At 41.9% G+C, this 25,394-nt stretch overlaps 1 protein-coding gene and 1 long non-coding RNA gene across 3 annotated transcripts in view; both read right to left on the bottom strand.

Moving 5' to 3' along the window:
* The window catches only part of LOC144699657 (uncharacterized), a 96,778-nt gene extending 95,375 nt beyond the window's left edge, over window positions 1–1,403 (bottom strand). For both annotated transcript variants that reach the window (XM_078570776.1, XM_078570774.1), the window contains exon 1: window positions 1,208–1,403. In XM_078570776.1, coding sequence (XP_078426902.1) covers window positions 1,208–1,245 — 38 coding nt within the window. In that variant the 5' untranslated portion in view covers window positions 1,246–1,403. The remainder of the gene's footprint in view (window positions 1–1,207) is intronic.
* Window positions 1–25,394, bottom strand: part of LOC144699658 (uncharacterized) — a 167,455-nt gene that overhangs the window by 130,897 nt on the left and 11,164 nt on the right. The window lies entirely within an intron of this gene.

The raw sequence follows: 25,394 nt of genomic DNA on the forward strand, positions 1-25,394 counted from the left end.
TTCAGAATTATCGTTTCCATTCCCTTCGCCGACTTGTTTGGCGTTAGCGTTGGTTGACTGGTAGCCCTCTCACCTCTTAGTCAGAAGGTTGTGGGCTCGAGTCTCACACTTGAGACTTGAACACATAACCCAGGATGACAATCCAGTGTGGTACTCAGGCAGTGCTGCACTATCAGAGGTGCCATCTTTTGGATGAGTCATTAAACCGGGGTCCTATCTGCCTTCTCAAGTGGATCCCACAGCTCAATTCAAAGAAAAGCAGCACAGTTCTCCCAACACCATGGAAAATATATATCGCTCAAACTTTTTTACTTCAAACTTCTTTACTAAAAACAGATTATCAGATGACTATCACATTTGTGTTTTTGGGAGCTTGCTGTGGGGGAAATAGGCTGCCACATTTCCTACATTGTAATAAAGACTACATTTCAGAGGTACTTCACTGGTAGCAAAGCACTTTTGAACATCCAGAGAACATGTAAGATGCAATGTAAATGCAATTTTTTTCTTTTAACTGAGAAACTAAGAGCAACTGATTCAGTGTAGACCAGAGTACAAAACATGCACTGCTTTTGTAGCCTGAAAACAATGCTTGTAGAAACTGGTCATGGATTGGTTCATGGTCCTGCTGTAAAAGCCAAATGTTAATGATGCTACAACCACATGTCATTAAACTGAGTCTCGCTTTAAAGCTTCATTTGATAAGCGGCTTCTGTTTACTGTGGTGAATGGGCACAATGCAGTGCACCAGCCATGATACAGGGCACCAGCCATGAATCAGGGTACTGGACACAATATAGGGCACTGGCCATAATATATGGCACCAGTCATAATACAGGGCACTGGCCACAATACAGGGAACAGGACATTGGACATAATGCAGGACACTGGATACAATATTGGGCACTGACTATAATATAGGGTGCTGGCCATAATACAGGACACTGGCCATAATACAGGGCACCAGCCAGGATACAGGACACTGGTCACAATATAGGGCATTGGCCATAATACAGGACACTGGCCATAATACAGGGCACCAGCCAGGATACAGGACACTGGTCACAATATAGGGCATTGGCCATAATACAGGACACTGACCATAATATAGGACACTGAACACAATATAGGACCCTGGCCAATTTACAGGATGCCGGACATACAAGGCTCCAGGCCCCAGAGACTGGCCGAACTCCAGTTCTCTTACCCTACGGCCGACTCTTCTCCGACCTGACTCTTCGCCATGACAACAGCCTGAGGCAGGTGTCGGAACCGCCGCTTCCCTGAGTGGATCGCCGGACCCTCGACCTCCGGCCGGAGCCGACTGTTCGGCCGGAGATGGAAGCCGAGCCCTGCCGGAGCCCTGCCGTTGCGCTGGTAACAGAGGCGCGTCCCTGGTAACCGCCCTCGGGGATGAGGCACATGCGCACTGAGGAGCAGCCCTTGCAGAGGAACCAGTCTGATCAGTCCTCCCAAAATCAGTCTGCTGGGATCCCAGAATAGAGACGTTGTCAGTCAGTAATGACTTAAAGCATGCACTGTAATGTGACCACAATGCATTATATTTGAGCAATAGTTTTTAGTGTAAGTTAATAGAAAAAATATGATTTTAAGCTTCCTCCAGTGACTCAGTTGTTAAAGCTAACTTGTATCAGAGCCATTAGCAAAACACTGCCATTGCTGAAAATCTGAAATGTAGCAGTGATCTGCCCAAGAGCAGGTTCTCTGCTCATTTCTTCATGCCTCGCGGTCCTGCCCTTTCCTCTTCAGTTGCTCGCAAGTGCCTCCCATTTGAGCAATATGACTAGGAAAAGGAATACAGGAGGTGGAGACACAAGTACGATCCAAAGCATCCTCACCTGTGCTATATTGTTATCTTGTTCGTAAAGAGCTAGGAATTAATTGTTATGTGAATATATATGCCGGGGTGCCACGTTTTGCTGCACAGCAGTAATGTGCTGAGTCAGTAATGTGTCAGTCTACCAGTCTACAAGGAGAGCTGCAAGAAATACATTCGATGAAGCTCCAGTATTTTGAATCTAAAGTGTGATTATTTCTAACTCATGGGAACCAGAAGACACAACAGCCTGTCAGCAGCTGATGACCCTCAAGGCCCTAGCTCTTCTGCGGCCGCCACTGAAAAGTTGCTGGTTCTGCTGTTGGCCACGGCTCGTAACTCTGAACATGGGACCCTAACCTGGGCTCGGGGTGACCGGCAAAAGAGCAGGGATGACCAGCCCCTGTGGTCTCAAATGACCCTGCTACACTAGGGTTGCCAACTGTGATTAAATGTATTTCTGGAGGTTTCATCACATGACTTGCCCCCACGCTCCAGCCATTTATCGGCCAACACATCCAAGCTTCCTACACCAATTGGAAAGCAAAAAGACTCATTACCCCACTGAATACCACTTGACTGTCAGCCAAACAGCCTTTTCCACCAATTTTCAATATTTTTATATCTGGTAAAGAAAAATATTTTTTTAAATGACAAAAAAAACTTTCTTTTTTAATATCCCTATGGTTTTTGTCCAGGATTGCACACAGCAGTGTCCTGGAGATTGATCTTCAATTCCGGAAGTCTCCAGGCCAACCCTGGAGGGCTGGCAGCCCTATGCTACATTGTAATCTGAAATACAAACGGAAAATGCTGGAAGCACCCAGAAGGTCAGGCAACATCTGGGGAAAGAGGATCAGAGTTGATGCTTCAAAATTGATGAAAGGCTGTCGACTGAAACGTTGGGCTGGATTTTCAGCCCTCACTTGGGCTGGGATTGAAGGCAGGCATGAGCTAAAAATATCCCGTCCAGCCAGCATGCTGGTTCCCCGGCTACATTCCGCCTCCAGGCCATTTTTGCAGATGCAGCAGGCAGCCAACATGGCTCATTAAGAGCCACTTGAGATTAATTAAAGGAGGCCGACTGAGATTTTCCAGTTGGCATCTATATTCCCGCAGGTGGTGGGGACCAGATTAGGTGCCGGGAGGTGTGTGCTGAGCAGCAGGCCAAGGTCGGGTGGGCGGCGTCAGCATTCCAGGCAGGCCAAGAGGCCCTCCTGGCTGTGCCTGCATGCATGAGCAGCCACAGGCTGCCCTACAGAGGGACTTCCCCCATCCACAGCAGTGGCCTGGCTACAAAAGCCATCTCTTAATTTAGATTTCAAAAAGTTGAAGAGAGGACACCTCTACTATGCGCCCTCCCCCTTACTTACCTACCATGGGATCCTGTTGCTCCTTTCAAACTGGAAGGCCTCTGATTGGCCCCGCAGCTTTGAGAGTCCACCCACTGTCTTTAATTGGGCATTAAATCCATCTCCAGGCCAATTAAGGGGGCACCTTCTTGAAAATCACAATGAGTGATTCTTTGTCCCCTGGGCAGGTTGTGGATCCAGAAACAGTCCCAACCTGTATTTTTTGTTATTCATTCATGGGATGTGGGCATCACTGGCTAGGCCAGCATTTATTGTCCATCTCACTAATATCACCCGGAATGAAAATCCACCCGTTAGCTTTATTTCTCTGTCCACAGCTGCTGCCTGACCTGCTGAGCGCTTCCAGTGTCTTCTGTTTCTATCCAAGTTGTAGAGACCAGCAATGTCCTAGGTTCAATTTCCAAGCCTGCACAGAGTTTGCCGTACTCAGTCAGGGTGGCATGGGTGTTGCTGCAATTGATCCCAGTCACTCTTGAGACAAATCATGAAGGACTCCTGCTCCTGATCACAAATTCAGTCAACTTCTGCTGGCAGGTGTGTTGTGGTTAAGAACACTATTGGACTTAGCTATAGTTGCCTGCCATGCCAAATGACTTGCAAGTAATTACCTTCTGGATCAGGCTTCACACATAAAGGATGGCTACTTGGGCAAAAAGTACCAGCAGGAGGCCCACGTCCAGGGAACTGTATCCTTGCAGAAGTCAACAGCATTGCGAGAGGAGGAGGAAATTGGCAGAAGTTAATAAAGTAAGCACACCATATGTTTGAACAAATTTGAAATCTGTGATTCTTGTCATTACAACTTTCACAGTTCTCTGATGGTGACAGCTTTGGAATGCACTACTTAAAGTCCACAAAGTTTTACCATTTACTTTTGCAACCAATAAAGTAGCAATGTGGACTTTGCAACATTTCCTTTACTTACCCCATTATTGCACATGTATTTATTTTCAACACAATTTCCAATAACAGTATCCCTTTAACCTTTTAACCTATGTGACCTTCCTGTATATACAAACATATGAATTAGGAACAGGAGTAGGCCATCTGGCACCTTCAGCCTGCTCCACCATTTGATAAGACCATGGCTGATCTGATTGTGGCCTCAAGGCCACTTCTCTGCTTACTCCCGATATCCTTTGACTCCCTTATTCATCAGGAATCTATCTATCTCTGCCTTAAAAATACTCAATGGCCCAGACTCCACAACTCTCTGGGAAAGAGAGTCCACAGTCTCACAACCCTCTGAGAGAAAAAAAAAATTCCTCATCTCCGTCTAACTATGTCTAATGATAATATCAATGAGATGCTAAAACAAAGATCTTGAGCTGGACTATGTGTAAAGATGCATTTTATTACTCGCTTATGACCTGTAGTTCGGAAAGCACCACCATTTGGTCACATGGTTCAGCATTTGTATCCACATAGAAGTAATTTTCATAGCAGTTTTGAACCTAAGAACAGGAATCAATCATTCAGCCCCCCAAGTCTGTTCCACCATTGGATTGTGGCTGATCTTTGGCTCAATACCATTTACCTGACTTTGTTACATATCCCTAGATATCCTTTCCTAATAAAAAAACTGTCGATCTCAGTCTGAAAAATTGCATTTGACCCAACATCAGTAATCTTTTGGGGAGGGGAATTCAAAAGTTGTACAATTGTTGTGTGAAAAGAGCTGGACCCAGTTACAAAACACACACTGATAATCATGGCTAGATAGAAGCCTGTATCATCAGGAAATACCTTAAAACCACACACCTTTCATTGAAAAGTGGTAATTCCAACAGAGGCACGAGTGAAAAGTTAGCCTATCCTACCTGCCATGCATTTCCTGTTTCTCTGTGTTCCTTTTCTTTAATAATTTTTGACTTTGCACTAAATCTGTGTAAATAACCATAAACAAGGAAAAGCAAGCGTAGGCAAAAGAAAAAAGTAAAAAACCCTTTTAAACAAATTCGGGGCAATGATCGACAATGCTGCCCATTACACAGTGCAATGAAGTGACGTGGACTGAGAAAGCAATTTTTGTGAGGTTTTTTCTAAAATAAGCCTTACCAAGCTGAGAGTCGAGGACAAATGTTATCACAGAAAACAACAGATATTATAATAAGCCAGCCAGAGACACTAGTGTTTTAGTTATGAAGACCAGGTGTTGAATCAAGATAAGTGTTCCAGCAAAGTATAACATTCCTAGAAAATTGACTAGAAGGGGCTTTACATAATGGAAAATTACTGGAGAAAGCAGAAGAAAGTTGGACAACTGTCTCAATGAATTGTCAGGAAGATATAATAATTCTCATAATGTTATTGGAATTTATTGTAGAGTATTGGTGGGCTCTGTGTCTATGGGTCTATGTCTGTGTGTGGACGTGTGTAACTTAATTGAATTAAAGGCAGCTGGCCTGAAGGCTTTGATATAACAGAAGATAAACTAGGTTTGAAATGTTAAGTAGGTAAACATAGGGGCAAAGGGAATGTTTGCATTTTTAAATAAACTTGGACTAGAGTGATTTCAAAGGAGGAGTGAATTGTGTCACCTAGCCAGGAGAAGTAAGAAACAGTGTGTTTATTTTTCCCAAATATTACTGGTAAAATTGGTACTATTATTATTTTATTAGCGAGGTAAAGTCCAAAAACATAGTGAAACAATGGGAATTTGCATTCAAAGGGGAAAATATGTATAAAGGAGCAAAGGTTGTGTGCAAGGGAAAGAATTCTAAGATCTATCAAGTGTGAAAGGCCTTCAGCATCTAATCCTCAAGCTGCTGTCTACAAGGAACTGAAGCTGAGAAAAACTCACTTTGAATTCCACAGTTCAGGGTATTGTTTGTTACTTTGCCTGGGTCTTTTAAAAATCCATGTGTCTCATTGTTGCCTTAATCAAAGTGTAACTGCGAGTTAGATTAATTAGGGGATTTAGAAGTTATCATAGTAGTAATTTGTAGATCTATGTGTACTCAAAATCATTTCTTCTATTAATAAAGGTTTAATTTAGTTTTGTAAGAAACCTATAAGTGTAAGAAACCTATAAGGTGGTCTTAGTACTACTGAATTCAAGGCATGCATGTTGAAATTTATACAAATTGCAAAACAGTTGTGGCAGTTGTTTCAAGTTTCCCTTTGGGATTTGAGCAGCTCAGCATTTACTATCAGCTGTGCCATAACATGATTCAAATATAATTTGGTATTGTGCTTTTAAAAGTAGCTTCATAATAGCTTGTCAATACTAATGAACTAACCCCATCCCCTGAAAAGGAGTATAAAAGATTGAACATATTGGAGACCTGCACTGCAGTTGAAGGAAGAAGACACCGCTAATTGTCAGAAGAAAATCTTAGGGAGAGGGCCCAATTGATCATGGGGAGAAGAATCCACACCCATAGGAGCCAGCCACCTCTGGTGATTGTATGGCCACAGTTAATAGCATATTTGAGCTAGACATTGGTGAAGTGTTTACTTGCTGGAAGTAACATATTTGAGCATTCTGATGTTAGGTATCAGTGAAGAGTTGAATTGCTGGGAGTAAAGGAACAAAGCAGCTTTTTTATTATTATTTACTTTTCTCAATTTGTTAAATCTGTAATCATTTGCTGTAACCATTTTAGTTATCCTGTAATCATTTTAAATCTGTAATCATGGGTAGAGATAAACTAACCCCATCAAGCATAAGAACATTTTGCATGAGACAATTTTTCCTCTTGTAATTCGCAGCTCAAAATAACCATAAGTAGAGTAGTTTATAGAAGATAGAAACTCCTACATGGGAGATATACATAATAGGCTCAACTCATGAAGAATTGCCCCTTGAGTGAAATGCTGCTTCAAAAGATTACAAGTAAGAATAAAAAGAATTTTGAGAAGTGGGAGTTGGGGTTGAGAGAAGCTGACTATAAGTCTCTCATAAACATGTAACTCAGACATTCTTACATACAGCTGTATATAATCAGCATAGAAATTGATTGTGGAAGATCAGAGTTTTCCTATTTTACAAATGAGTAAGTACGTGGAATTGAACAAACTCTACCATTTTTGTAGGTGACACTGGTAAGACAGCATTTATTGCCCATTCCTCATTGCACTGGGGACAATAGGAGTGCATCATAAGATTATTCCCCATGCTATAGAATTTCCTATACAATCAAGATGCATTCTCCATCGTACAGCAATTACGTGTAATAATAACGTATTATTAGAAAGTTTATCAAATCAGCAGGCACATGGGAACACCATCACCTCCAAGTCATACACCATCCTGACATGAACATTCATCACTGTTCATTCGTCACTGCTGGGTCACAATCCTGAAAATCCCTATCCAACAGCACTGTGGGAGCACCTTCACCACACTGACTGCAGCTGTTCAAGAAGAAGGCCCATTTTTCTCAAGATACTCTAGGGATGGGCAATAAATGCCAATCTTTCCAGTGCTTCCCGCACCCCAAGAATTAACTTCTTAAAAATCTGATAGGAATGTAAACCCGATAGGATTGCTCATCAGTTTTTTTTTCCGCATTTTCCTGGAAGGTTTACACACACAAAGCTGCCCTAGGGCAATGTGTACAGGAACACAATTTGCCCGTGTCATCTTCAACTCTCTGCTGCAGTTATTATGGTGGTGTTCTCTAACAATTTAAACAATAATTCTGTTTAAATGGTGAATGCTGCTGAAATCCTCAAGGAAACTGGCTTTGACAACCTTCCAAGTCTGTTAGTATGATGGATTTAAGATTGTTAAAATGTACTGTGTTAGTGCTACCCATACAGCTTCTTCACATACTGAGGCACAGTCCCACCTCCAAGGTAGTTCGATCCTGAGGAATTCATCAGCGATCACAATTTATAGTATCACTTCAGTTACAATTGAGGGTATTGGCTCTGGATGCCTTTACTTCATGGCTGCTTCTCTTCCTCTGAATTAATGATGCCATTTTCTGTTGCTGACTCCAACAACATAACTTTTCAAAAATCTGTCCGGGGATGTGGGCACAGCTTGTAAGGCTGGCATTTATTGTCCATCTTTAGTTGCCCTGAGAAGGTCGCAATACAACCAAGTAACTGGCTACCCAATTTGGACAGTTAAGAGTCAACCGCATCATATATCGATGAATCAGCTATGAAGACTTGAAGGGTTTTATTTATTAAATGGTCTTGAATTCAACATGAACTGTTGACATTTTAAATTACCAACAAGAACTTGTAGTTGTATAGTGCCTTTGATGTAATGAACCACCCTGGCACTTCACATGAATATTACCAATGTTAATAGTATGTTAATTATATTGTTAAGATACACAGGTGAAGGGAATTGTTTAATTTAGTACTTTGAGCACGTATAAATAGGGGACACCACCCCAGAAATGACATTTTGATTTGATTTTGTAAGTTTCTTTTGATGTTTTATTTTCAGTATAGTGGCCCACCAGGGGCTGTCATCCCCCCCCACCCCAACCTCCACCACCCCCCTCATTTATTGGTTTTTGATTGATTTTTATTTTACAAAAGAGTTTAAATAGGGGACAGGAGGGACCACTGGGTGTGTGAGTGGAGAGCTATGAGACTGAACAAAGTCAATAAACTCTCTCTGTAAAGAAAAGCTCTGTCTCTTGGTTTTGTGTTCCACCTTGGAGGGCTGTAGTGCTGGAAGAGATTACAGAGATAGGGAGGGCCGATGCCATGGAGGGGTTTGAAAACAAGGATGAGAACTTTAAAATCCAGATGTTGCTTAACCGGGAGCCAATATAAGTAAACAAACAAAGGGAGTGATGGGTGATTGGGACTTGGTGTGCATTAGGACTCAGGCAGCAGAGTTTTGGATTGCCTCAAGTTTGCAGAAGGTGGATTGTGGGAGGCTAGCCAAGAATGCATTGTAATAGTCTAGAGGTAACAAAGGCATGGATGAGTGTTTCAGCATCAAAGCAGCTGAAGCAAGGCCGAGTCGGGCTATGTTACAAACGTGGAAATAGGTCGTTTTAGTGACAATTTGGATATGTGTTTGAAAGCTCTTGTCGAGGTCAGATATGACACCAAGGTTGAAAACAATTTGACAGACAGTTGCCAGGGAGAGGAGTGGTGTATCCTTTCCCAAGCCAACATGCCCAGCTTCAAAGCGTTAATCACGCAAAGCCACCTCCTCTTTAGGGATGTCCTCAAAGTACCCCTGAGCGATCAAACATCCCCACAGACTCATGTTGACCAACTAAAATAGCGAAGGTTCATTCAGGAAGGCACAAAACATATTGAGAGATTTCCCAGAAACATGTAGAGGTGAAGTCAAGGAGTTGCAGCGAGTGCACAAATCTCCAAACAACTCATCTATATGACTGTCCAAACTCTGCATGTAGCAGAGCCTGCAGATTGTGCATTGGATTTATCAGCCATCTCAAAACCCATCTAATTGGAGCGGAAGCAAGTCTAACCCAAACCCAAGAGACTGCCTAAGAAGGAGAGACTTTTGAATGTCATCTGATTTGAATCTATGTAGTATTTCTTTAATATTTAGTGATTTATTTTATTTCACAAATTTTTTTTCAGCTAGGACTGTGCATGTATGGTACAGTTTTTCAACTTGTATATTGGTTTTTACGGGCGAGAAACATTCGAAAAAAACTACCTCCGGTTTTAACATTGATTCCTATGGAAAAGTCTAAATCATTTAAAGTTGTTTCACTTTGAAGTCGCAATTTAAAAAAACCCAACTAAAACTTTAAGTGAGGAATTATTGTATTGTTCTTTGCTTTTGCTATGGGATTTGCAGGTGTGTTTCTTTTAGGTTTGGATCAATGAAGGAAGAATCTATTCTTCTCATTCTTTGCTCTTTATATTGTACAACATAGGGACTAATAGAAAGAAAATTAAGAGACAGGCTCACTTATTTTCTCCTCACTGGCAAGCCTTTTAGAAGGCATTGAGAATGGCACTGCATTGAAGAGTTGACAGTCAGGTATCACTTTCAATGCCCCATTCAATCAATAATTTTCCTCTTGCAGGAGCCACCTGGACACAGATCCTCTGGGAAATCAGAGTGCAGTATTCCTGACCGCCAGCTCATTTAGATGAATAATGAACAGCACAGTCCATTAAGTAAATATCTAATTATCTATTGATGACTCTGTTCTCTGTTTCCATTAAATCACCAACAAAGACAAGAATGACACGGATTATATAATCTGTCTTATTTCTACCCATTAATCATCAGTTGACGGTTTGTTCCCACTGCTCCTTAGAGTGGAAAAAGACCTGGATGCAATAATAGCTCAGTGGCTAAGTGGATGAGCAAGTGTAATAGTAAACCATGAAGAGCTGTGGGTAGCCAGTTATTCCCAGTCTCGGTAGAGTTAATTGATCCCAGCTTGGACACTATAATTGGTAACTAAGCAGAGTTGGGGGCCGGAGGGGGGGGTGTGGGAACGATTATCACTTTTGATTTCAATCTGATAGTTCCTGTTCAAGAGCAAACATTGAGTGAGAACAACAACAACAACAACAAAAATTGCTGGAAAAACTCAGCAGGTCCGACAGCATCTGTGGAGAGAAAGACAGGGTTAATGTTTCGAGTCCGTATGACTCTTCATCAGAACTAAAGAGAAATAGAAATGTGGTGAAATATAAGCTGTTAAAAGGGGGGTGGGACAGGTGGAGCTGGAAGGGCCAGTGATACGTGGAGGCAAAGGAGAGATTGCTAAAGATGTCATAAACAAAAGGTCATCTTTATATTTATGGCATCTTTGGCAATCTCTCCTTTGCCTCCACCTATCACTGGCCCTCTATCCAGCTCCACCTGTTCCACTCCCCTTTTAACAGCTTTTAATTTTAATATTTCACCACATTTCTATTTCTCTTTAGTTCTGATGAAGGGTCATACGGACTCAAAACGTTAACCCTGTCTTCCTCTCCGCAGATGCTGTCGGACCTGCTGAGTTTTTCCAGCAATTTTTGTTTTTGTTTCAGATTTCCAGCATCCACAGTATTTTGCTTTTACTTGAGTGAGAACAAGTCTGATGTCTCCCAAGCAAAACCATCTAGACTCACGTGTGAAGTGCAATCAATAGCATGAGGTATTAACACTGTCATCCCATGGAAACATCAGAACCAGCATCTTAAGGGGCAAAAAAATTGATGCATTACTCGTAAGAGTCTTTCTCATGAAAGAATAGTTGGAATGCTCTATAATCCAGTGTGTTACTATATTGCAATTTTTGTCTTGTGTTTCAAATGAGGCAACAATGAGGAACACACAAAATAAAATCTGCTAATTTGAAAGATCACCTTCAGGAACTATAAATAAATTGATAAAGCACAGACAATAATATAAGAAATATTAGCCAAGTCCCACCCCTGCGTCAGAAGGATGTGAGCTCCATCCCTCATCAAAGACCTCAGCACAAAATCTAGACTGACACTCTTGTACAGAATTAAGGGAATGAGTGTCGTGTCGGCATTGGTTACAGACGGTTTGACTTAAAGAAGTTGCCGTAGTGTTCTAAAGGTTAAGTGTTAAGTCTTTATTAACTACTAGGGCTATTTACACATGTATAGTAAAGTGTACAAGCTAGGAGCTGTCTCCATGCTTAGGTCTATACATGTCTCTGCTCAACACCACACTGACCCTGGGTCCGGGTCATGTGCCTTCTTACATCACTGTGTGACCGGTACTGTGCTCAGTCCCACATTAACCTTGTACGTGCCAGACACTTATACTACACCTCCCCCCAACTCTTTATTCAATGTATTTGGAGGTATTTAGTTTACTTCATGTCTTACACTGTTATCAGTCCCATACAGTTACTCTGCTGTTACTACATTATCACCATTACTACCTTAGCACTATTACTACATTACCACTCCTCCATCTCCCTCCTTCAAGCCCTTGGATTTAAAGTTTCAGGCGGTCTGGAGGCCTTATAATCCTTCCATATCTTGTTCGAAGTTCTATCGGAGGGGTGGTAGGCTCTGCCGTTGCTGGTTCTTCATGTTGTCTTGGAGGTTGAGCTGCCTTCTGGGTATGCTTTCATTCTTTTCTTCCATTCCTTCATGTTGAACTGCACTTGGTAGATCTGGCTGTTGCATTAATCAGTGGTTGCTGCTTCTCTAACTCATTTCTTGCTGGGTTGATGAACATTGTATTTATCTCCTTGTCACTTCTTAAATTTTTTCTGTCATCGTGTGGGTCATCTTGATGGCCTCTGTGGCTAAGGAAAATATTCCTGTGGTGAGAAGAAGGTTTAGTGGCACTGTTAGAAAGTCATATCTCCAAGAACTATATGCTTTTTTAAAAATTGGAAGCACATTGAATTATTTGGAGACTCTCCATTTTTTAAAAGGTTACAAGTTCACTTTGGTCTGTGAGCAAGTACCTTTTTCCAAGAAATCCCATGACTTCAGCTAAATGACCAGCAAGACACCTGGGGGATAAGAGTTATTTTGTTTACTTGAGTTAAATTAATAGAAAATTACTGTTGCCAGGCTGTGGGCTCCTGCTGATTAGTTGAAAAACACATGGCCTGTGAGAAGTTCTGTCTGAACATATGTTTTGAACTCAGTGTGTGTCTTGGGAGCAAACTGTGAAGGAAGATTGCTCCCCCCTCGCTCTCTCTCTCTCTCTTTCTCCCTACTATGCCTGCAGTCCAGAGTGGGTGTTCTCCTTCAGCCAGGAAATTATCACCTCAGTATAACTCATCTGTATTTGAAAACCTATGAAGCTGCAACAAACGAGAGTTAATAATGAGTGTTTCACTAAAGATCCTTTGGAAAGGACTTCCAGACATCTACTGACACTTGCAATCCATCCTCACATGCAGGAACACTAAATCAAGATCCTTTTTCATATCGTGTTCCCTTAAAACAACCTTTGCAGAGACCTTAGTTGTCTTGTCCTTTGGTTTTTTTTGTGTGTGAGTATGTATTGGGATTTTAAAAGGGGTAAATAATTACACCTCTGGATTAAAAATTGTATGTTAACCAGTTTTGCAACTTTTTAAAAAAAAGTTTTGTTTCATAATAAATCAATTATTCTGAGTGTATTGAAAGAAGCCTGGTTAAAGTTTCCTTTATTCTCAGTCTAGCAGTAGCAAAGTTAAAGAATTGGCCATTTTGGTGAGTGAATTAAACATTTACATTTATGGAGTAATGGGTCTAGAGAAACTGTGCATTCCTCCTACCCCAGTGATAACAATATGCTCACCTCTGCTTTTTGTTGTTGGACATGGACAGCATCTCTTGTGGCTTTGGCATGCCAGCTGGGAGTTGCAGCATATACACAGTGGTTGCAGTGTTGACTTTCTGTACTGTCAACAGGGCCAGAGGTATAGACTTCTCAGACTGCTGATCACTCTCTTTAATCTCTTCCACTGGAAGTATCATGGTTACCTCCTGGGTGATTGGCTAGTCTGACCATTGAGGGTTTTCTGGGGCCTGTAACATGAATGAACAAACCTGCTCCACAAAGAGAGAAGACAGAGAGAAGTCCCAGTCAGGATATTCTTTTTTGTTTGAGTACCCGAGAGCATGCAGTTCTGTTTGGTTAACAACAGTGGTTGTCTTGACATCATCTACCAGCTTGAGGAAATCCAAGGCCGCGCAGCCATCCCTGCTCAGGAGGGAGAAAGGATGGTTGTGGATGTCACATATCAGCTTGAAGATCAGTTTGCCGCCATACCTTAGTGGTTCCAGGATCATACCAATGACTGGCTTTCAGATTCCTCCAGGCCCATAAAGTGGTTTGACTGCTGTTCAAAGCCAGAGGTCTTTCAGCCACGTTTCTTTGTCTGACAGGACTTCCACACTGGCTCCTGTATCTAATTTAAAATTTGTTAGATGGCCTTTGACAGAAATGTCCACATTCGAATATGAGAAAGTGGGATCTTTGACTTCACCCAAGAAGCATGGCTGTGTGTCTTCTGGGTTTGTAGTCTTGACCTCATGGAACATCTTAGGGCCTTCCATGCATTTCAAAGATCTTGCCTTGCACAGTTTGCTATAGTGTCCAATCCAGTTGCATTGGAAGCATTGGGCTGCAGTTGCAAGACATTGTTCTCACCTGTGGGGGCACTTCACTCCACAGCACTAGCATGGTCACTCTGCTGACCAGTTCTGAAACTGCTTTCCCTGACTTAGACTGTCCCTGTGTCTTTGTGGCCTAACAATCTGGACTGGGGGTTGGCCTCTGAGCCATTTTTTATTCTCTCCCCTTCAGATTGTCCTGTGCTGTTCATGGAGCTCTGGCTGTCCAACTATCTGGATTGCCTTTTCCAGAGTTAGATCTTCCTTTCTTTGTAAGGGCTCAGAGAGCACATCATCTGTTACTCCTACCACTATTTTGTCTCTGATGAACTTAGAAATTAATCTCCATATTCACAACCTTCTGCCATCCAGCATTGAATGAATGAATTGATTGGTTTTCCTGGCAGTTGGACTCTCTTGTTGAATTTATCTCTCTCGAGTGTATTATTGCTTCTCAGATTGAAATAAATGTCAAAAGATTTTAGTACCTCTTTGAATTTTGCAGATGATTCATTAATTCCCTGTCTTACAATGATGTCATCTATAATTGGGCCTAACAAGAACCGTGTTCTCCTGCTCCTCTTCCAACTTTTTATTTAAACCTGAACTGTTGCTGTATCTTAAGAATCTTTCCCTCTAAGGATCCCGATTTTGTGATTGGCCTGGGGCTTGGATTAGTCTGAATTGACTTGCAAGTGTGGAATTGTGATCCATGCTTCAGAGGCATTATCAAATGAAATATGACACCAAGCCACATTAGGTAATATTAGGGCAAATGACCAAAAGCTTACTCAAAGAGGTATGTTTTAAGGAACATCTTAAAGGAGGAAAGTGAGGTCGAAAGGCAGGGAGGTTTGGGAGTGAATTTCAAAGCTTAAGGCCTGGGCAGTTGAAGGCAGAGCCACCAATGATGGAGTGATTAAAATCGGGGTGCTCAAGAGGCCAGAATAAGACGAGCCCAGATATCTCAGAGGGTTGTGAGGCTGGAAGAGGTAGAATAGGGCCAGGCCATGGAAGGATTTGAGAACAAGGACGAGAATCGGGAGTCAGTATAGGTTAGCGAACACAAAGTGATGGGTGAAGCTGATTTGGTTCGAGTTAAGGCCTCAAGCTTACAGAAGGTACAATGTGGGAGACCAGCCAGTAGTGTGTTGTAATAGTACTGCCTGGAAATAACAAAGGCACAGATGATTTCAGCAGAGAAAGCTGAGGCAGAGGAAGAGTCAGGCAATGTTAAGAAAGTGGGAATAAGAGGTCTTGCTTAGTGATGTCATGGATCTGTGGTGAAATCCCATCTCAAGGTCAATTATAACATCAAGGTTGCGAGCAGTCTGGTTCAGCCTTAGACAATTGCCAGGGAAAGAGATGGAGTCATTAGCTAGGGAATGGGGCTAATGGTGGGGACCGAAGACAATGGCTTCGGTCTTCCCAAAATTTAATTGAAATAAATTTCTGCTTATCCAGTAGAGAGATAACATTGCAGGAGTGGGAAAAGAAACCATTGATGGCCATCCTCTGGCTATAGTTAGAAAGATAAGAATGGAACCAAGTGAGTGCATTCCCATCTAGCTGGCCAATACAATACAATAACAATACAGTGCTTTGCACAAACTGGTAAATTGCGGGATTGGGGAAAAGCCCAATGTGACCGTGAGTATCTATAAGTGCCCATCCCCAACAAGAAGTGGAAATCACTGACAAAATTGAATCAATAATAACATATCATAATGTAAATATATTGTAACTTAAATTACAAATGTCAGGACAAGGTTGAAAGAAATAATTAATGCTTACATTGTCTGTCAACCAAGGAATAAGTAACAATGAGAATATAACGTGGAGGATCCAAACAGTCACCTGCACAATTTATCAGCGATCAAATATTTGCACTATCACTAAGACTGTCTATTCCACCTTTGAAACATCGCCCAATTCCATTCCTTCCTCAACTCATCTTCAGCTGAAGCTCCCAGGCATGCCTTCATTATCCCCAGATTTGAGTCTTTTAACACACTCCTGGCCATCTTCTCAAATTCTACCTCCATAAACGTGATATCATCCAATTCACTGTTACCTATGGCCTTGATCACATCAAGCCCCGTTCATCCATCACCAACGTTCCCCAATTTTTTTTGTTATGTGTGAACTATTTATTTAAGTGCACGGGGCCTTTAAATTTATTTGCATACATGCGTGACTGAAAGGGGCAAACTGATGCTCTACCTGTGTGGGGATATTCTGATTGCTGTGCAGCCATGCAATTTAGAGAGAACATTGCCCATCATTCCTGTTCCCACTGACCTATAGTGGCTCCCATTTAAGCAATGCCTCAATTTTCACCCTTGTTTTCAAATCTTGGTCTTGCCTATGACAACTGCACTCATCCAATTCCAGTCTCTTGTGCATCCTGATTTTAATCACTCCACCATTGGTGGATGTCTTCAGCTGTCTGGACACTAAGCACTGGAATTCCCTCCCTCTGCTTCTCTGCCTTTCTTTCCTTGTCTCCTCCTTTTAAGACAATCCTTTAAGCAAACTCTTTGACCAAGCTTTCGGTCATCTGACCTAATGTCTCTTTATGTGGTTCAATGTCATATTTTGCTTTATAATGCTCCTATGAAGCATCTTGGGACATTTTATTGTGTTGAAGATAGAACCATAGAACCATAGAACACTACAGCACAGAAAACAGGCCATTCGGTCCTTCTAGTCTGTGCCGAAATATTATTCTGCTAGTCCCATTGACCTGCACCTAGTCCATAACCCTCCAGACCTCTCCCATCCATGTATCTATCTAATTTATTCGTAAAACTTAAGAGTGAGCCCGCATCTACCACGTCAGATGGTAGCTTGTTCCACACTCTCACCACTCTCTGAGTGAAGAAGTTCCCCCTAATGTTCCCCCAAACCTCTCTCCTTTCACCCTAAAGCCATGTCCTCTCGTGTTTATTTCTCCTAATCTAAGTGGAAAGAGCCTACTCGCATTTACTCTGTCTATACCCCTCACAATTTTGTAAACTTCTATCAAATCTCCCCTCATTCTTCTACGCTCCAAGGAATAAAGTCCTAACCTGTTTAATCTTTCCCTGTAACTCAACTCCTTAAGACCCGGCAATATCCTAGTAAATCTTCTCTGCACTCTCTCAATCTTACTGGTATCCTTTCTGTAGTTAGGCGACCAGAACTGCACACAATACTCCAAAGTTGGCTTCACCAATGTCTTATACAACCTCACCATAACATCCCAACTCCTATGCTCAATACTTTGATTTATGAAGGCCAGTATGCCAAAAGCTTTCTTTACAACCTTGTCTACCTGTGACGCCACTTTCAGGGAATTATGTATCTGAACTCCCAGATCCCTTTGTTCCTCCGCACTCCTCAGTGCCCTGCCATTTACTGTGTATGTCCTACCTTGGTTTGACCTTCCAAAATGTAACACCTGACACTTTTCCGCATTAAATTCCATCTGCCATTTTCTGGCCCATTTTTCCAGTTGGTCCAGATCTCTCTGCAAACTTTGAAAGCCTTCCTCGCTGTCCACAACGCCTCCAATCTTAGTGTCATCAGCAAACTTGCTGATCCAATTCACCACATTATCATCCAAATCATTGATATAGACAACAAACAATAATGGTCCCAGTACAGATCCCTGAGGCACACCACTAGTCACAGACCTCCAGTCTGAGAAGCAATCATCCACTACCACTCTCTGTCTTCTCCCACACAACCAATTTCAAATCCAGTTTACAACCTTTCCATGGATACCAAGTGTCTGAACCTTCTGAACTAACCTCCCATGTGGGACCTTGTCAAAGGCCTTACTAAAGTCCATGTAGACAACATCCACAGCCTTTCCTTCATCTACTTTCTTGGTAACCTCCTCGAAAAACTCTATAAGGTTCATTAAACACGACCTACCACGCACAAAGCCATGCTGACTATCCTTAATCAGCCCTTGGCTGTCCAAATAATTATATATCCGATCTCTCAGAACACCTTCCAATAATTTACCTACTACTGACGTCAGGCTCACTGGCCTGTAATTACCTGGTTTACTTTTGGAGCCTTTTTTAAACAACAGAACAACATGAGCTACCCTCCAATCCTCCGGCATCTCACCCGTGGCTAAGGACATTTTAAATATTTCTGCCAGGGCCCCTGCAATTTCTACACTAGTCTCCCTCAAGGGCCGAGGGAATATCATGTCAGGCCCGGGGGATTTATCTACCTTTATTCGCTGTAAGGCAGCAAGCACCTCCTCCTCTTTAATCTCTATATGTTCCATGAAACTACTGCTTGTTTCCCTTCCTTCCTTATACACTATGCCAGTTTCCTGAGTAAATACTGATGCAAAAAAACTGTTTAAGATCTCCCCCATCTCTTGAGGCTCCACACATAGACGACCACTCTGATCTTCAAGGGGACCAATTGTGTCCCTTACTATCCTTTTACTTATATACTTATATAAGTATACTGGATACTTATAAAAAGTCAAGTTCTTGTTGTTTTTCTTCACTCTTGTAGTATGTTCTTCTTCCACTGGATGGTGGTAGTGTGTTAACAGCAGTAGTACACTTTTCATATGGTCAAATGAAGCAATTTAATAACCATCTCATCACAAGTGCTGACAAATAGGCATCTAGATGCTGCCTGGAATGTGATGAGAAAAGACCATTTCAGTTAGACCATTCACACACTAGCAAAAAACTTTCTGGGCACAGCATGTTGTCCTCAGGATAGGTGCCATGCAAAGGAAACTGTCACAAGCTTTTTGCAATGCGAATTTATAAAGAAAGCTTTATTTTTATTATTTAAATGAAATGTTGAGCACAAGCCCAACATGGACTGCAGTGGTTGAAGAACGCAGGTCACCACTATGTTCTCAAGGGTAATTAGGGATGGGCAATAAATACTAGCCTAGCCAGCGATGCCCACATCCCATGAATGAATAAAAAACCCCAGCAAAGTAGAAAAGAATAAGAGAATGGTGAGAAAAATCAAGGGTCGTAGCTGGATAGTGGCAACTTGGATTTTAAAAGGTTCTAAAATGCATGAAGAAGGACAAAGAGAGAGAGAGGTTGGAGGTCAGAGGTGACAACAAAGCACCTATCTCCTATCATTAAATGTATGGTCCAGAAAAAGTACATTGGCTTTGCTTAAAGCACATCCCTGAATTTCCACAACAGTGCCTTGTGTCTTTTTCCTAGACCAAAATCTGAAAGAAACTTTGATCACTGCTGCAAAGACAGTGGATCTGCCAAAGGTCTCAACTTCTGTTTAAAATTTGTCTTTATGGGTGTTTATATCCGTGTGAGTCTCCACCCATTCTACCTGTCTCATCTCCTCATCTCCACCTTTCAGCTTATCTTTCCACCTCTTGTTCTCTTATGTACATGTTTAGTTTCCTTTTGTAAGCATCTAAGTCTCAAGCACTTCCTGCGATAGTGAGTTCCACATTCGAACCATTCCCTGAATAAAGAAATTTCTCTTTATTTCCCTGTTGGATTTATTAGTGAATATCTTCTTTTCATGGCCTCAAGTGTATATTATATTCCATGTGGGGTCAAAAGGGTAGGCTGGGGGCCTTTTTTATTATTTATTCTTACGACACAGGCATTGTTAGCAAGGCCGGCATTTATGACCTATCCCTAGCTGCCCTTGAGAACATAGTGGAGACCTGCCTTCTTCAACTGCTGCATGTGGCGAAAGAACTTGCACAGTGCTGTTAAGGAGTCCTAGGATTTTAACTCAAAGCTAATGAAGGAACATCGATATATATCCAAATCAGAATGTTGTGTAACTTGGAGGAGATCATGGAGGCAATGGTGTTCCCTGAACTTGGAGGTTGTGTGGCACATGAGCCCTGGCATTATGGCCCATGATATTCCGGCAACACAATACTATTTGCAATTATATATCTCATTGGTATGCCCTGAACCAATTTTATGTGTCTAGCTATTTAGGAAGATACATTTTTAGTGCTGTTGCCTCATTGGTGAGTAAATCCTAAATAAGAATATCATGAGCCAGAAGAAGCAACTTCAGACGTATGCAAATTTGTGAGAACATCAATTTGAATTTTATATGTAGCACATGGGGCTCCAAAGCAGCAGTTATGTAAGCCCTGAATTCAAAAAACTTATGGGTTCCTGTTGTAAAGAATGCAGTTCCAACAGCACTCAAGAAGCTTGACACCATCCAGGACAAAGCAGCTCGCTTGATTGGCACCCCTTCCACAAACATTCACTCCCTCCATCACCAACACACAGTAGCAGCAGTGTGTACCAGCTACAAGATGCACTGCAGAAATTCACCAAGGCTCCTTAGGCAATACCTTCCAAACCCACAACCGCTGCCATCTAGAAGAACAAGGGCAGCAGGTACGCAGGAACACCACCAACTGGAAGTTCCCTCCAAGCCACTCACCACCCTGATTTGGAAATATATCGCCATTCCTTCATTGTCGCTGGGTCAAAATTCTAGAACTCCCTCCCTAACTACACTCTGGGTGCACCTACACCACATGGACTGCAGCGGTCCAAGAAAGCAGCTCACCACCACCACCTTCTCAAGGGCAATTAGGGGTGGGTAATAAATGCTGGCCTAGCCAGTCAAGCCCACATCCCGTAAATGAATAATTTTTTAAAAATTAGTATACCTCTCAGGGTGTAAAATCAAAATTTGATCCCCATTTTAAGCCTTCAGAAGGTTTTGTTTTTGGGTATCTAAAAAATATAGCCGCACATTCCTCCAAATAAGAGCTGAATGACAGGGAAATGTATTTATCATATTATAAAATATAAATTTCAGACTGAGGCCCCTGGAGGATCCTTGAGAATACTTCAGTGGATTCCCCATGGTTCCAGATTTCATTCAGCTGACTGAATGATGTGGACTCACCAGCTGCTGATCTCCATTACTGTACATTAATAAAAACACTTTTGCTGCAGTGATAAAACCGATAAGTAACTGGTAATCTCTTTTATTAGATAGGTAAAGGGGAGGGAACATCCGGTGTTGTAGATATATTCAGGGCACCCCTTATCCCTGCATGGAATGTTTTTGAAAGCGCTGAATGAATGTTCTGTATTTTGCAGTGATTAACAGGAGGGGATATTAAACTGGGCCAGCTACTCAGAATCAGGAATTGTGTTATATGAATTTAACCTTTGCATAATGTCAGACTGAGATGTGCTTTAATTACGTTTACCTGTTAAAAGTGTATTTTCTAAATCCCACTTAGGAGATTGTATGGTTAAGAGGTAAGTCAATGATATACCAGGAGGTCTTGTGGTGCAATGTGTAGTGTCCCTGCCTCTGAGCTAGAAGCTCTGAGTTTGAGTACCACCCCAGGACCCTGATGGCTAAGGAAGGTGCATTCATAATGTGGCCAAACAGATCGAATATCAACCTGCAAATCCTTTCAGCAGGCGGTAAGAGTGGGAGAGATTTCTGGTCAGCCATGTGGTGGAAGGAAAGTTGGAGCCTCTACCATCACTACCCATTGTTTCAGGCTACAACATGCATGTAAAGGTGCATGTTGCCACAGCAATTTGGACTCCCTGAGTGAACTATGACACACCACCAGCAAATGGTATACCTGGTTAGACTGTATCTGAATGGGATGGCACAGATGGGTCTCCTGCTGCTTTTTGTACACAGACCATTCTAAATCTATGAAGTGTTATTCAGAATCACAGAATTCTTATGGTGCAGAAGGAGGTCATTCAGCCCATCATGCCTGCATCAGCTCTCTGAATGAGCATTATGGCTAAATGCCATTCCCCTGCCTTTTCCCTGTAACCCTGCACATTGTTTCTATTTAAATAATCATCTAATGCCCTCTTGAATGCCTCGATTGAACCTGCCTCCACCACACTTCCAGTCATGGATTCCCCAGACCTGAACCACTCACTGTGTGAAAAAGTTTTTTTCTCATGTCGCATTTGCTTCTTTTGCAAATCACTTAAAATCTGTGCCCTCTCATTCTTGCTCCTTTTTCAAGCGGGAACAGTTTCTCCCTATCTACTCTGTCCAGCCCCCTCATGATTTTGAACACCACTATTAAATCTCCTCTTAACCTTCTCCTCTCCAAGGACAACAGTCCCAGCTTCTCCAATCTATCTTTATAGCTAAAGTTTCTCATCCCTGAAATCATTTTTGTAAACCTCTTCTGCATTTTCTCCAACTCCTTTACATCCTTCCTGAAGTGTGGCACCCAGAACTGTACACAATACTCCAGTTGAGGCCTAACTAGTATCCTACACAAGTTCAGCATAACCTCCTTGCTCTTGTACTCTGTGCCCCTATTAATAAAGCTGTATGCTTTATTAACTGCTCTCTCCACCTGTCCTGCTACGTTTATGACTTATGCATATATACACCCATGTCCCTCTGCTCCTGCACACCCTTGAGAGTTGTACCCCTTATTTTATATTGTCTCTCCATGATCTTCCTACCAAAATGAATCAACTCACACTTCTCTGCATTGAACTTCAACTGCCACCTATCTCCCAACCCCCTCAACTTGTCTATGTCCTTTTGAAGTTCTACACTGTCCTCCTCACAGATTATAATGCTTCCAAGTTTTGTATCATCCGCAAGCTTTGAAATTGTCCCTTGCGCACCAAGATCTAGATCATTAATATATGTCCATGAAAAGCAAGGGTCGCAATACTGACCCTAGGGAGCTCCACTTCAAACCTTTCTCCAGCTCAAAAAATATCCATTGACCATTACTCACTGTTTCCTATTACTCAGCCAATTTTGTATCCATGTTGCTACTGTCCCTTTTATTCAATGAGCTATAACTTTTCTCACAAGTCTATTATGTGACACTGTATAGAATGCCTTTTGGAAGTCCATGTACACCACATCACCAGCATTACCCTCATCAACCCTCTCTGTTACCTCTTCAAAAAACTTCAGCGAGTTAGTTCAACACAATTTTCCCTTAAGAAATCCATGCTGGCTCTTGCCAGTCATCCCACAATTTTCCATGTGACCATTAATTCTATCCCGAATAATAGTTTCTAGAAGCTTCCCCACCACCAAAGTTAAACTGACTGGTCTGTAATTGCTGGGCTTATCCTCATGGCCTTTTTTGAACAAGCGCGTAATGTTTGCAATTCTCCAGTCCTCTGGCACCTCCGCTGAGTCTAGGCAAGACTGAAAGATTATGGCCAATTTCCACTCTCACTTCCTTCAGTATCCTTGGATGCATCTCATCCGATCCCGGTGCCTGGTCAACTTTAAGTACCGATAGTTTATCCAATACCTCCTCCTTATCAATTTTGAATACTTCTGATAACAGTGTTTTCTCCTCTGTCATCATGGCCTGGAAAGCATCTACTTCCTTGATAAAGACAGATGCAAAGTATTAATTTAACATCTCTGCCATGCCCCTGGCTCCATGTGTAAATCCTCTTTTTGGTTCCTAATCGGCCCTACTCCTTTTACCAGCTTTTTACTATTTATATGCCTATAGAAGACTTTGGGATTCCCCTTTATGTTGGCCACCAGGTTTTTCTCATAATCCCTCCTCGTTTCCCTTATTTGTTTCTTCACCTCTCCTCTGAACCTTTTGTATTCTGCTTGGTTCTCAATTATATTTTCCACCTGACGCCTGTCATAAACACACATTTTCTTCTTTATCTTAATTTCTATCTCCTTTTTCATCCAGGGAGCTACCTGTTTGCCCTACCTTTCCCTTTTGAGGGAATATACCTTGACTATGCCCGAACCATTTCTTCTTTGCAGGTAGCCCATTGTTCAGCTATAGTTTTTCCTGCCAATCTTTGGTTCCAGTCTATCCAGCCCAGCTTTATTCTTGCCCCATTGAAATCTGCTCTGCCCCAGTTAATTATTCTTACTCTGGATTACCCATTGTCCTTTTCTGCCATCATCCTAAACCTTATGATACAATGATTACTGTCTCCTAAATGTTCCCCCGCTGATACTTGATCTACTTGACCTACCTCATTTCCAAGAACCAGGTCTAGCAATGCCTCCCTTCTTGTTGGGCTGGACACATACTGCTGCAGAAAATTCTCCCGAACACACTCTAGGAACTCTTGCCCCTCTCTGCCCTTTACACTACCATTATCCCAGTCCATGTTCGGGTAATTAAAATCTCCCATTATAACTACTCTATAATGTTTGCACCTCTCTGTAATTTGTTCCTCTACATCCTTCTATTCTATTTAAGTTTGATGATGCCTTTAAATTCCATCTACTTTCTCACTTCAAAGAAACAAAATGGGTGAAAGTAGGGTCTATCCGAAAATTCTTTCATTCTTGCTGGATTATGGAGGCTCTTCAAATGAAGGGATTCAGTCAGTGTGCGGAGATCACGTGAGACTCCCTACCTGTGGAATATACTTCCAAGGAATTGGAATGTCCAAAGGCCATGAATGACAGGAGTTTTGGCATCTTGTGCCGGATTCCAAGGATTTGATTTATTCTAAGGGATTGCTACAGTAAAGTTGCTGACAGCCGTTACAAATCCCAGTTGTCTTGATTTCTAGTATTGGTCCAATTTGCTACACATTTTAGTTATTTGTTTTTGCTATCAAAACTCTGATCTGCGAGTAATGTTTTCCAACTACATATCTGAAATGAGAGTGTAGCTTGAGGCTATATTTATCCAGTAGCAGCACCACAATTGTTACACAGATGCATTTAAGGGGAAGCTAAATAAGTGCATGGAAGAGAGAGGGATAAAATCATATGCAGTGGAGATCAGATGATGAGGGGTGAGACGAGGCTTGTGTGGAGCATGAACAACGTATGGACACTGTTGGGTTGTGTCACTTCTTTCTGTGCTGTTGATGATTTTCTAATACATTGTAATCATTGCTCAATTTGAGTCCATGACTACAAAGGTGAACAAAACACAGATTTTAGGCTGTACATGTCATCAGTGAATTAGCAAAATAATGCCAAAACACTGAAACCAGTATATATGTGCAATAACCTGAATATATCTTTCAATTTAAAGCACCATGTGGGCAATATTAATTCCCTAAACCCAGCAGAAATGAGGGGGCAGCGGAGTTAAAATGGAGATGGTGGACAAGGCCCCTTTCTCGCTCTGCTGCCCTTGTTCCCAGGAGCTTCCATTGAAATGCAGGCACCACCAGAATCAAGCAGGAGCCTTGGTGTTCAATTACAAACAAAGG

Source organism: Cetorhinus maximus, chromosome 24 (genome assembly GCF_964194155.1).
Source record: "Cetorhinus maximus chromosome 24, sCetMax3.hap1.1, whole genome shotgun sequence".
NCBI classification, from domain to species: domain Eukaryota; kingdom Metazoa; phylum Chordata; class Chondrichthyes; order Lamniformes; family Cetorhinidae; genus Cetorhinus; species Cetorhinus maximus.